This window comes from Beta vulgaris, chromosome 2 (assembly GCF_026745355.1).
Source record: "Beta vulgaris subsp. vulgaris cultivar EL10 chromosome 2, EL10.2, whole genome shotgun sequence".
NCBI lineage: Eukaryota > Viridiplantae > Streptophyta > Magnoliopsida > Caryophyllales > Amaranthaceae > Beta > Beta vulgaris.
In genome coordinates this window covers 26,604,408-26,619,034 of record NC_079203.1, presented here as the reverse complement: position 1 = coordinate 26,619,034, position 14,627 = coordinate 26,604,408, and the positions used below count along the sequence as shown (strand labels likewise).

The 14,627-nt window shown below is 36.2% G+C and overlaps 1 protein-coding gene across 1 annotated transcript; it reads right to left on the bottom strand.

Annotated features, from left to right (window-relative positions):
- Positions 1-3,637: 3,637 nt before the first annotated feature.
- Positions 3,638-14,318, bottom strand: LOC104906140 (KRR1 small subunit processome component homolog). The gene is given in 15 exon segments (XM_048638901.2): positions 3,638-4,029; positions 4,125-4,199; positions 4,290-4,433; positions 4,742-4,788; positions 4,791-4,822; positions 4,915-4,997; positions 5,298-5,402; positions 6,597-6,635; positions 6,933-6,989; positions 8,941-9,009; positions 9,215-9,325; positions 10,999-11,075; positions 13,144-13,343; positions 13,994-14,135; positions 14,209-14,318. Coding segments are annotated over 14 exon segments (1,194 nt in total). The 5' UTR covers positions 14,032-14,135; positions 14,209-14,318; the 3' UTR covers positions 3,638-3,912.
- Between the last annotated feature and the right edge of the window lie 309 nt (positions 14,319-14,627).

Here is a 14,627-nt window from a genome sequence, read left to right as displayed (position 1 = left end):
GTTAGTCATTAAGGGTATCCTAGTGTATTATGTTGAAACTGAGGGGTACCCCGTGTATTTTCAAAAGTGCGGGGGTACCCGGTGAATTTCATGAAAACTCGGGGGTATTTGGTGAAAAAACCGGAAAAAAAAAAAAAGACTAGAGCAAGTATAAGAGTTGACTAAGCAGCAATAATCATCCAACACAAATTATGTAAATGAGCACATAATCTTCAATCATTCTAAATAAGCATAGATGCTTGACTCATTTGAACATTAGAATTCAAAATTACTGCAGAATACATATGCTCATTCCTACAATGATAATTCAAAATCAGCACCCATAATTTTGTTCATGTCCTTATCATGTAAAACAACAAAAAAATATCTGATTTATGCAATACGAATAACTGAGGGGAAATGAGAAAAACAACAACAACAAAACAAATGAGCAAAAATATAATCAGATCTGGGTCGTGGGTCTTCATCATCGTGGTGGATGGGTTGTGGGTCTCTTCAGTCGCCTCATCATCATCATCTCCTCGAGTCCGCGTCATCATCATATCATCGTTCATCTCGCGAATTTCAGATCTGGAATTTTTTTTTCGCGAATTTCAGATTTCCATTGTTGTGTTTGGAAGGTTTGGAAGGAAGAGAGAGAGAAGAATTGAAAATTAGATTTTTCTGGTGAGCAAGAATTGAGAGAAATGAGCAAGAAAGGAGAATTAGATTCAGATTTTTGCTTATTGCTTTTTGTCATTTATTGCCTCGAAATTACCAGCGTGCCCCTTAACTTGCAATTAATTACATAAGTACCCCTGGGTGTACCATGAGCATGGTACACCCGGGTGTACCATGAGTGGACTCGCTTTGTAGTGTAAATAATATTACTAGCTTTTTCCTTTCTCTATAAAATATTACTACTTTAGCTATATTTGTCGTTTGAATTTAAGTTGTCCCACATTGGTTGGTAAACAAAAGTTTATGTTTGTGTTCTTCAAAAATGAAACAAAAACTATTTGTTGCATTTCTTTGTTTGGTGGAAACTATTGTTTTTCATGAAAGTTTGTTTCGTAAAGTCTCACATTGAATGAACAATGAAACACTAACTTTTTTTCTCCATAAAAAGTTGCTCCAAATTAGTGTTGGCAAACAGTGACCCTACCAACCCTAACCTAACCGGAAATAACGGGTTAGAGTTCGTATTATTGACCCATTTAAGGAAATGAGTCACCACAACTAAACCATTTAATTAAACGCGTTAGATTCAGGTTGGCCTTTTTTATCCGAAATAACCTGTTTTAACCTTATTAACTTATACATATAAAAAATTCTCCAAAAATATTTATTGTTAAATCTTAAATTTTGTTAAAAAAAAAAGTAAATAATATTTTTTTTTATTATAATAATAATTATTATGATTAAATTGTTAAATGGGTTATACAGTAACCCGTTTATTAAATAGGTTGGGTTAGAGTTGAATTTTTCAACCTGTTTATTAAATAGGTTAGGTCTGGGTTGAGGGATTCTTGACCCATTTATTATCGAACCGAACACGAGCCCGGCTTGATTGTCAATCCTACTCCAAATACATAACTCAAGGTACATGGATTAACTCAAGTTTAAGTGAAGACTTGATTTGAGTTCGAGCTTCGGGTTCGAGTTTGATTCGAGTTCGAGCTCGAGTTTGATTTTTCAATGCTAGCGAGTTTTCAAGCCGAGTCGAGCTTGATTTTGAGGTTTTAAATTTGATTCAAACTTAGCCAAACTCGAGCTCGACTCCCATCATTTACACCCCTAAACTTAATGACACGTTTGTACATGTATGGTACACTCGAGACAATTTTATAATAACTTCTCCAAATGAGCAATTTTTTACTCATTTCTAATCACTTATTTCTCTCTTCTTTCCTCGTTTTCTTTACTCCTCTTCTTTATTGTTTCTCTTACCTGCAATTTTCTTTGTTCTCGACTGTTTATCTTACCTCCAAATTTCTTTCCCCCATTGTTACTCATCTGCAAAGTTATCTCTCCTCAATATGTCACCTCCAACTCTTCTCATATATTGTTTCTCTCTCTCTCCTCAACATTTGCAACCTTCATTTGAAATTAATGAATGGCAAAATCAAATGCTCTATATGCCATCAGTGGATGATTAATTTTAGATTTCATAATCAACATTAGAATTTCAATAAAATTCAAGAACAAAATTAATGTTAATATTGCAAAAATTGATTTAAAATTAACTCTAATATTAAATTGCTCTTACCTCCATTGTTTCTCTTGCCTCAAAATGTCTTTCTCCTTTATTATTTCACCTCCAAATTTCTCTCTACTTCATGTTTTCTCTCTCATCATAGCCAATCAAATTGACGTAGAATAGAATTAAAAAGTTACGCTTCATCAATGGCAAAAACAAATATTAAAGTATCAAAATAATCTATATATATATTTAAAACCCAAGACAAACAAATGACATATTGCCACATGTACATAAAAATGTGTGTTTCAAGACTCAAACCCATGACCTCTCATTTGAAATGCTAATGCACTAACCAACTACATTACAATAAGGTTTTACTATTTGACGCCCTAGTATTTCCTACTAACACCCTATATACAGTATTTTTATACCATATATTTATACCTCCATTTTTGTCTCTCTTCTTTTCTTCCCCTCCCCCTCTCCATCTCCCTTCACCACCAACACTGCTGCCACCACCAACACCACACCAACACCGCTGCCACTAACACCACACCAACATCGCCACCACCACCACTAGGTAATTATTTCGTATTTACCAAAAATCACTCACTTCCCATTCCCTTCTTCCACACCACCTCTGGCGCCGCCACACCACCACCGGAACTTTGTCTCCACTGTCTTACCACCACCACCATCACGCATCACCACCACCGGCACACCAGAGGAGACCATTTTTTTTAAAGAGAATATATATATAGAGGCGTCCACAATGGATGCCCCACCACTGGTGGAGGCGTCCACAATGGATGCCCCACCACTGGTGGAGGCGTCCATGGCAAGTGCCTCACCGTATGGTGGAGCACCTGCCATGGACGCCAATTTTTAAAATTTTTTTAAAAAAAAAGGAGTCGTCCACCATGGACGTCCCACCATCGGTGGGGGCGGCCATGGCAAACGCTTCACCGCGCCTGCCATGGACGCCTCCCTTCTTTTTTTTAAGAAAAAATTCCTGTAAATTAAGAAAACAAAGAGAAGAAGGGTGTGGGTGTTTATGTGGTAGGGTCCGACGGCGGTGGTGACGCCAGTGGTGGTGAGGCGATGGTGGTGGGGCGTCAGTACCGGTGCCCAGTAGGTATGTGGAAGAAGTTGGGACTTGAGAGGGAAAGTAAATAAAAAAGGGTAGAAAATATGAAATTAGAAAATATGATATATTATACGTATTTAGGGCGTTACTAGGATATTCTAGGGCGTAATTTAGCAAACCAATTACAAGTACTCATGTTGGTATTTATGAGGAGAAAAAAATCATTTAAAGACTATAATATTTTTATTTTTGAAGATTTCAAATGCACATTGATAAATAATTAGGGACCTATTGTCCGGCACAAGAACTATTTAATACTAAAATCAAGCAATTTTAAAATAAGCAAAAACTTGAGCTCATCTGAGAAATTGAGTAAAAAAATTTGTTCATTTAGGCAAAAGTGTCTCCTTATAAATTTAGTAAATACGGTTAAGTGAAGACATTTGGCTTTTGAATGGAAGATTTCTTTTTCTTGATTACAAACTGGAGTTGGACTTTTGGACTATGAAATCCACATTGACCTAATCTAATGTTCACGCTTTAATTAGTCTCACTGAGATCAAAATTGACAAACATGGACTACTCAGTGAAACGATGTTAAGTATGTTGGACAATCAATGACAACAAGTCCAAGATTCATCGGTTAAGATTTGGACTTTTTCATCTTTTTCTTTGAGGGTGGTGCTTCTGAACCAGCTATATAAGCTTGAGGATCCAGATTCTTGACATTTTTCTGCTTCACAATTTCTTTTGCTTTTTGCTGCAGAACAAAGAACAAAATCCAAGTTCAAACGAACAGACAATATATGCCAAGCCTGTCGTTTTTAATAAAGATGAAATCGCTGATAAATTTACCTTCAATGACTGTGCCATGGCGTTGACATCAGTTTTATCATCTGTTGTACTCTTATGGCCTTGCATCACAGGCTCCTATAACAGAAAAGTGTTGAATTCTTGCGTTAAAAAGCCCATCAAATAAAAAGTAGAAAAAATTCAACTGCTAAGATCAACGTCTCAAACCTCAGGTGGAATAAAGGCAGCCTCTCTTTTTCGTTTGTTTTCAGCTGATTTCTCAGCCTGTTTTACTTCCTTTTCTTGCCACTTCTTCGCCGACTTTTTTTCCTCACTCAAGAAGTACTCGCCAGTCTCCAGTTGTTGGTCAATCTACATAATATGCTTGTTAATGGTGCTCACAAGAACAAAACAGAAGGCGATCAAACATCATAATTTTAGTGTCAACCAAGAATAGTTTTCAATAAATCTTTCTACAAATGTATTGTAGGCAACAGGTTTAATTACCCCAAATCACATACAAATTTAATTACCCTAAAATGCTGGCTATTTGAATATGCACAACAAAGATAGCATTGAAGACAAAAGACAGTTTTTTTTATCACCACAAGCAGGACTCAATTTGAAAGATAGAAACTGGCACTCAAGAAAGACTAGAAATTTCACAACATAACTCTCACCTTGCTAGGCTGTTGTGGAGGGGGGAATGGCGTATACGGTTTCTTTCCTTACCCTTACCTTTCTTCTTCTGAACATTCTTCCTGAAATTCAAGACAGAAATAAAATGACTAAAATAATAATAATGCTTCTTAAAAATGAGCATTAATTATTACAAGTCATCCAGTTGTCGTACTTTTTGAACTGCGGCAGAAACCTATCCCAATTCTCGTTTTCAAGGGTGGGATCCTTGGCGAGTTCCTTCTTCATCATGAGAATCTATCAGTGAAATTTGACATGGAGAGTGAGTATAGCATATTAATATATGACAGATGTCTAATCTCAAAGACAATAAGCAATAAGCAACTGCAACTGCCTTGTTCCACCAATTTAGATCCAACTGCTATGCAGGAAGCCAGCACCTATTTTTCGATATAAACAGAGAAATACTGACAAGCAGCAGTATGAAGAAACCTGAACAAAACGAAGAAAATAATGCACACGAAAAAGAGGAACCTACCACGCGATTATCTTTCTACTGTAATTCCACAAGACAAGAAGAGATATACAGACGAGTACCTTGATATGATATATTGGATGCATTTTGTTCTGTATGCAGTCTTCTACAATTCTTCTGACTTGTTTCAATCCTTTAAAAGATCCCATAGATGCTACTGTGTTTCCCTGGATAAACACCAGGAAGAAGGGAGGATGTACGGAATCAATAATTCATCCCTCATCACTAATAGGAAACTTTATAGTAATATTCCCCAACTTTGTCTGGCCCTCTTGATTATCAAACTTTGCATTAACTCGCAATAATCCAAATTTTTTGGGCATTGCAGAACTACCAAGTTTGCAGTGCCTATAATTCTGAGTTTGGTTTATTCTTCATTGATCCCAGACATCCTTCCTACATTGTTTGTTCCCAGCTCAAAATTAACGGGTTAAGCAGGTAAGAATAGGCCATGTGTCAAGTTATGATTGATAGATGAAGTTTATCTAGAAAAGGTTGCAGTATCTGAGTCAGAAACTTTGAACCCCACAATCAAGTCTAAGGCTGTATTCTCCTCGCCTTATTAAAATAAGTTTACTTTTACAAAAACAAATTTGGTAAAACTAAGTTCAGCAAAAATAAAATCAATAAAAAAAGGTTCATCAAAAATAAATTTAGTTAAGAAAAAATAAATTGAAGAGAGCATAACCTAAATTGAAGATTATCACCAGGATAATCCATTTCCTCATATTTGGTCCTCAATTCAATAGTTAAATTAAGGGAACAGATAATATTATCATCAGAGAATTACTCAGCAATTTGCACCAGCAACTAGGACCATCCTCTTACTCTACCCTAATACTTCCTATTCACTCCCTTCCCCTCCTAATTCTCAAACACTCTTCTCCTTTCCTGATTTGTTGCCCCCACCAGCCCCTCCCCAAAATTTTCCAGCTACCCCTCCCCCTTCCTCTGTCCTTGATTTTCCCAGAACGAGCTCTCCCATTCTCCTTATCTTTTCGGATCTTCCCCTTCCGTTTGTACAGTGTGTTGCGGCTTGTGAAGTGGGGCCAACGGCTAGGAAGGTCGGGTGTTTTGGTGGCTTGGCAGGGGCAACGGGGTGATGTTTGTGGCTATTCAGGGATGTGGTAAAAGCAATCAGCAGTTCAGCACCTATTAATGCAAGGCACCAGGGAGGCTATTCAGCTGTGAAATTAAATGGATATCCAATGGCTATGATCAGAAGGGTTTCCCACTGAGAGTTCTCTGGACAGCTTACTTTAGGATTATTTTACATCCCCCACAAAAGTTTTGGATCGTTTCAATTAAAGTTTCCTACAGAAAAAGGAATTTCAACATTAACAGAAGTTCCTGATGCACACCTGAACAAGGATGTAGCAGCCCGTCAAGATTTCAAGTGCCTGCATCAGTAAGAAACAGTAAGTCAAAGCACTAATGTGCATATTCCCAACAACCCACCCGATTTCCCTGCACAGATATCAAAAGCATGAACCACAGGAACAGTTTTTTCACTTTTCTTGTGTGTGTGTGTGTGTGTGTGGGGGGGGGGGTATCTCAAAAACCCAAAAAAGCAAGAACATGTTGTCCCCCTTGGCCATCAGGCCAGCGTAGCACCATAATGCCTAAGAAATCTCACACGAACTTACTTCCTTACTTTTTCTCCTATATATGAAAAAAATCAATATCACCGAACAAACCTTCAAAGTAGAATTGTTAGGACCAAGAAGATGTTGCCGCCGTTTGACAAAGCGCGCCTGCAATCAGCAATATAAACCTATCAAGCTTCCTTCCAGAGAAGTAATCAATATGTAGACATACAGCCACAAGTTATCACAGTTACTTGCACAATTTGGATAGCAGACAAGAAATACAAAGTTTGACATCAATTTTATTATTACATATCGATGTGCGGATAATGGAGTTGGACATTGTATGATATATTAACCATCAATAAGAAATGAGATCCTCAATCATGCTATCATCTGACATGGTGATGCAAAATCTCACAGCAGTTTCATAATTCCAGTTTACTTTACTATTAGGGATGTTCGAAATTAAAATTGTAAATCTCAAGTCATTTTGAATTTAGCTTACATATAAGAATTGTGAAAGTTGAAGAGTTGTAAATTACGCCTTCTTATAATTCCTTCATAACTCATCCCATTCCTTACCCACACATGGACATTTCAGAGATGAATGTGTGAAGACACCCATATGCCCCACCCAAAAATAAAGAAGAAAAAGGCCTACTAGTCACATCACATTTCTTCAGCCATAGGACCCATGATGGGCGAAGAAAGATGAGTGCCAAAGGTGTTTCCTGTGCCTTGTGTCCACCAGGAAGTTGAAAATTCTATTGTGCTCCGACGAGCCCGGTGCACACCATGCACCCAGTAAATTTGTTCCATTTCTGATAAATAAATGTTTTTTTTCAACAAATGTTCATTTTAAGCATATTTTTCAGCAAAAAAAATTTCAACTTTTCGTAAAAATTGTTCTATTTTTAATAAGCAAATGTCCTATTTCAACAAATGTTCGTTTTAAGCTTATTTTTCAATAGAGAATCATGTTCTATTTTTCGCAAAAATTGTTCTATTTTTCGCAAAAATTGTTCTATTTTTCATGAAAATTATTCTATTTTCGTATTTTAGTAATTTAATTCTAGTAATGTTCAACTTCAACAATTAAATGTTCATTTTTGTAATTGAATTCTGGTAATGTTCCACTTCAACAGTAAAATATTCTTTTTCGTAAATGAATTCTTGTAATGTTCCATTTTAACAATAAAATGTTCGTTTTCGTAAGTGAATTTTTGTAATGTTCCACTTCAACCGTAAAATGTTCGTTCTCGTATTCGTAAATGTTCTATTTTGTATTATGGGAGCACAGTTCTCATTGTGCTCCTGGGAGCACAGTTCTCATTGTGCTCCTGGGAGCACAGTTCTCATTGTGCTCCTGGGAGCACAATACACGCATTACCAGGAAGTTGTGCTAGCCAAATAACCCACTCCATCTTTACCACCTGAAGACTGGGGGTAGGTTTGTTAGTGATGACACTGCAGCATAATACATGCCTCTAGGCCTCAGTTAGATGAACACAACATTGCAGTGAAATTAATGTCTCTAGGCCTCAATTAGATGAACACAACATTGTAGTGAAATTAATGCCTCTAGGCCTTAATTGGATACATAAGACAAGTTAACATTGTAAAGTATTGAATGCCTCGAGCGTCAATTTGATACACATGACACATACTCTTCTGGTCTTTAAATTTGCAACTTCGTTTGTCTTAAGCAGATTTCCAGACAGAAGCCTTCACTATACAAGCCTCTGAACTCAACATAGATCACAATCTCACATAGACCAAGGGTAGATTATTCTTGCTAGTGCTTGAAAAGGACTACCACCTCCCTAGCACAATATTTTTCCTTTACATTTTGATAATGATAGTTCAGAAAAAAAAAAAAGAACTTCAACCTTTAGTCTAGTGATTATAGAATCTAATCACTCAAATAATAATACTCGTAAACGCTTAATATGATAGTTCAACAAGCTCTGGACAAAACAACTATTATTTTAAAGAAAAAGGGTTTCATGCAGCTATTCAAAGCTCTCTCAGAATGGACAATGTGTAAGGATTCTGCACCACAAATGAGATGAAAAATATTGCATACATAGTATATACACCGTAAAACAAAACATACCTTATTTCTCACTAAATTACCAATCTTGATTATGTCACATTGCATTTCATCATCCAGTATCTTGATTGCCTATGGCAACAACACATAGATCATATCAGAGAGTATACCAAACCACTATCATTTAAGAAGGGGGATACAGGATCACATTAATGGAAATAGGCATCTTTGTTCTTTAACAGAATTAGTACTCCAAACATACCCTTAAGTGGTGGGGAGATAAGACTAGTTGTACAGAGTGAACAAAAATGAACCCAAAAAAGAATTAAAGACATACCTGAGGTGCAGGAACGCTTCTTGATAAAAGTTTAATGAGGTCCCTTGATTTCACTATAATGTATGGATCCCTGGTCTTCCTAGTTGTTGAAACAGTCATAGTTCCTTCAACCTGGAAAAACCAAGAAAAAAGAGTCAACCCCAAAGTTTTCTCCCCATAGCCTACAAGAAAACAAGAGACAACAAAAATGAAAATAAAAAATACTGGCAACGGGAAGTGAAGATGCTAATAAACAACTACTCCTCTCTCTTAATGTTATTCCACTTTCTGGAATCTCGATACAGTTGCCCAAATTGTTACAAGTTCCTCATTTGGAGAAAAAGCACTTACTACACTACCAAAAGACATCCTTATGAGCACTTGGAATAGGTGTTTTCTTGTTTTAAGCACCTTAGGACTCTTTGTTCTTATCTTAATGTTTTAAGAGCTATCATATGAGTATGACTTAGTGACTAGTGTTAAGCATAGTAAGATTAGTAGTTTTAGAGTATAAAGATTAGTTGATGTTATTATTCGATTCTATGCATTAATAAAATAGTGACTTTAGTTACTTGAGTGTTTAAACACAAACCTTCAAATTTGTTGGGGTTTTGCCTTTATGCTTATTCAAGCCTTAGAGTGTTTTTTGTGGTGGCTTAGCCTTTATCATTAACCATCTAAGTTCTATCCTTGGTTACTTAGTTACTTTGTTCAAACAACATTGTTTACTTAGGCACGAGTTCCGCAAACCATTTAATCTTCATAAGATTATATACATCATGACACTTATATTCTTTTTTTAGGGGGTCCTAGAGAGCCACCAGACTTATATCTTGTGCCAAACACTATTGCAACTCATTGGCATCATGAATTGAGATATTATTTTCTTTTAGACAAAGAAGTCTGAAAAACAATCCATTCAATTCTTAAAATTCAAATAATAAACATCACAACCTTTCTGCACATGCCCTCATCAAACAAGGAGAATGGAGCTAAAAGAACAATTTTAGCACAACAATTTTTTAATACTTCAACGAGAGACCAATCCTACGCCTAGATACCACACGTCTACCATATTATCAAACACTTTTTATCTCTAGTACAATCAATTTTCTTATTCCAGATTTTAACGAAACATTTATGCCATTTCATGAATAAGACCACAGCCTCTCCACCCTACCTACAGGCCTTGCCTTGCACCTAGGCTTTAGAGACTTGGCCTCTTTGTGCCTCAAACTTGGAAAAAACTACTAGAGTAATCGGAACTATGGTCCATCTTCTCGTATTAATCCCCAACTATGAATTATTCCATATTAATCCTGACTATGGGGAATGGATACTCATAATGATTCAGTGACTTAATACAACCAATATAGTAGATATAATTAAGATGTTCCAAAGCTCTATTTAGCTTAGCAAGGGGAGGAGAAGAGAGAAAAAGTTGAATAAATCGATAAAAATTTAACAAATTCTTATAGGGTATCATTAATGCGTTGAAGCTTAGTGAGATCGCATAAGCTATTAATCTGTCCCTCCAAACACCATATGTGAACTTCATTAATTTCTGTAAATAAACAATATGCCCATGGAATTCCCAAATAAAGAGGACTTGTTGTCAATCACAGCCAGGAAGTGGATTTTTGTTTGTGGGTTATTTTTTTTAAGCGGGGAGGGGGAAGGTAAAGTTTTCATCCATCCAACGAAGCAACAATATGTGACAATTCTACCGTCAATAGCCATGGAGTTTTATGTCAAATGCACACACTTAACAATTATTGACCGATTGTGAAGGTAAAGAGACTTACCAAATTAAGCTCACATGAAATACCATGCTCACGCAAAGCAGCCTTCACAGTTGGCCAAACATCTTGCAAATATTTTTCTGCAAATTATTGGAAACAAGAAATCAACATTGACTAACCAACAAGATTACTAACCAACAAGATATACCAACTGAAGTAATAAAAAATCATATTCACAAACAGGGACTGCCAGCAAAATTGAAGACATGCAATTAAATTGATACTAAAAGATGTTCTTTCATATTAATTTACTTAAGTCATTAACTTGTAACTCACTCTTCTGCCACAAAGTCTCATAAATCATAATATCCACCAATCCATAAGTAGATCTGGAATACAAATTATTCAAATAGTTGTTTTATATCAAAACTAACATCATGGGGCTTCGGGGTAAATTTAGTTCCACAATTTCTTTTCAACATTTTGCAATACTCACATAGTCCTCGGCTTTTAGCATAGATTGGCTATAAAAAGTAAATCATCCACTACAATCTTTCATAGGATCTCTCCATGAATCATTAGTGCGTAAATATTGAACAAGATTCAATATGAAAAGAATATGTCAAATGTCTCATTCGGAATAAAACTATTGTCCTTTTTATTAATCTTTCACTTCTTAAGAACATTAGTAATAGGCCCTTTTCAACAAGTTCTTGACGCAATGGAACGTTTCTTAAGAGAACTTCATTTTTGTTGGGGGTTTTGAAAAAGGAGGTGCTTCTCTCAGACAAAGGGGTTTGCATAATTAACAAAAGCAAAAGGTAAGAAAGACCAACAGAATATGTGGAAAAAAAAAAGAAGACTTGGATCCTTGTGCAAACAAAGAAAGCTTAAAGTCTCAGAGCTTAAGTTTCCACGCTGCCAAAAGCTTGGTGAGACGATTTTAGCAATTGAATTTCAATGACTTGTGAAGAAACTGTGCACTAGAGTTTAACAATTCTAGGATGTGATAGGTGTTTCACATGAAGGGGAAAGGATGTGTAAAGAGTGCTTCTCGACAATCATATTCGAATAGTTTATGAGGTTTATGTAAGGCAAGCACTAAAATGTCAAGATTGATTAAATATATAATTTTGTAACACTATTTAACAAATAAATATTTAGGAACTTTCAAAATTCCAGTGTCATATGCAACATGGAGCAAAGATTTAACCAATTTAAAGAAGAAATTCATCCTAGGGAAGCCACAGCTATGGCTAAACACTTGTCACTTACTTTTATTCTTGAATGTCTTAATTTCAAGGTTCCTAGAGGATAGACCCTCACAAAGCCTAGACACAATATAATTTTCCTTTCCCTCCTCGGCTCCTCTCTCGACCACCTCATTTAAGATCCAAATTGTGTTCTGAAACGGTATAAACCATTGGATGGAACTTGATTAGCATCAATAGTCAATGGGCATTTGGTTCAAATAATTGGAATGAAATGGTATGAGAATGAGAATCCATTACTTCTTTTCTAATTGTTTGGTTCACTCAAGGTATGCATTTAAAATCCATTACTAAAGGGGAGTTATGGGATTTTAATAGCAAGGATAGACTATAGAGCCTCTAGATATGAGGTTTCATTTCCATGTTACCTCGACCAAACAACTTTTTCATCACTAATTGTTTCACACATTCCATTCCAAAACCTTTAACCGAACACCTTCACAAAAGAACATAGCATAGGTTTAACGACTATTCAACCTCGCCCAAAACCAAGGAATGGAATCCAACTGTTCTGACTAGACATAAATAACAAATATAACCACCCAATTCAAAAGCAATCCTAAAAAATGCCAACTTATTATCCCACCTAACAAAACATACACCATACACCTTGGTGTACCATACATCCAAGACTATTTTTGCTCAGACCTCATTTTTTGGGCTCATTCAAAGCTCTACAAATGATAGATGAACAAAGAAGTACCCTTGGGTTTACGGTACATTCGGTTGTATAATATCAATTGCACCCACCTAATGATAAACAAAGAAATTGCAATGCAACAAACAAGATAAACAAACCCTAACATGACACAAATCAGACAAGAAAAACTTACGCTAAAAGCAGTTTCATGGATGAAAATAAACAAGACCCATTTCAGATAATGAGAAAAGGAAGCCATAATTAAGCGGAAATAGGAAGCTAAAAGAAAAAAAAAACCTCGATATTGGGGGAAAATGGTAGAGAAAGAGCTGACTTCGAGCATGCCAGTTTCATTCCAAGAAGGGTCGAATTTTTCAACTTTCCAATGGTCGATACTGGAGTCATCCCATGGCTTATCTTTGTCGTGTTTACCCTTGTGTTTAGTCCTCTGTTTCGGCGCTTCATCGACATTGCTTTGCGCCTCCATGGCTGCTATGCTGTGGAGAAACAAGTGTGCTAGAGGTCAGTGACGGATCCAGGAATTTATGAATAGTTGGTCACTACCGACTAGGTTGCATAGAGATGGATACGGCTACGAGTTCGGATACGCGTATCCATATAAGATAATCCATGAATTTTAAAAAACTACTCAAATAAAATCAATTGGAGATGTGTTATAGTTCATATTACAATAAAATAGTACCTAAAATAGTACTTATTACAACCAAATAGTACGTAGAAAATATTACAATTGTTCTCAACTAGTTTTCATATTTTAATATCGATTTATAATATCATCCTTGCTAACTTTCAAAAACATTTCGAAAACATTCTAATTCCTAACCTTAGTAACATAATTCCTAACTCACCAATTCACACTCATAATCTAATTTCTAAATCACAACACAATCATAATGAAATCCAATTGACAAAAATACAAAAATAATTAAGATGCTGCAGCCTGCAAGATGGAGTAAAGAAGATATCTTCGTGGGTTTATTTTCATATATGCGAAAAGCAAATACAAGGAAAGCCAACAATCAGTCCAATACCCAACAAACCTCCAGTGCTATTCACGCACAATTAAGATGGAATTTCATCCAATTTCCAGTATAATCTTTTGAGAATTCTCTTATCTTCTTCTCACCTCAAATACTGAATTTGTTTGGGATATATATTACCCATATTCTCACGCCAAAAACCACACGCACGATTTAGCCAAGAAATACCGAGAGTTGAGCGAGGGTTTGATTGACTTGGACATTCTTTGCGAATAGATCGAACAAAATCTAACAAAAAGAATAGATCGAACAAAACCTAACAAAATCAAACAAAATAGATCGAGAAAAATGACAAACTCACCGGCGAGTCGGCGACGAGTCGCAAGTCTGAACTGTCGCCTGAAGATCTACGTTGCCGATCTGAACTGCGTCGCTGCGTCGCCTGAAGTTTTCGCGTTGGATTCGCGAAGGAGAATGAGAGAGAAAGAGGAACTGGGTGTCTGGGCTAGTTCGCGTGCTAGAGGAGTAGAGGTTCGTTTGCGGCGCCGGGGTGTGTGCGAATTGCGGCAGATTTTTCTGGAGGAATCATATATTGATAAGTTGATAGGCGATAGAAAAAAATTAAAAAAAATGAGTTTGTTATATGTAGTACTCCTTCCGTCCTCCGTTAGTTTACCCGAATTCTTTTTGAGGATGTCCCTTATTAGTTTATTTCATTTTTTACTAGTCTTACATGCACGCGATGCGTGCGATAGCGTGTGAAGTAGAAAATTAAATTAA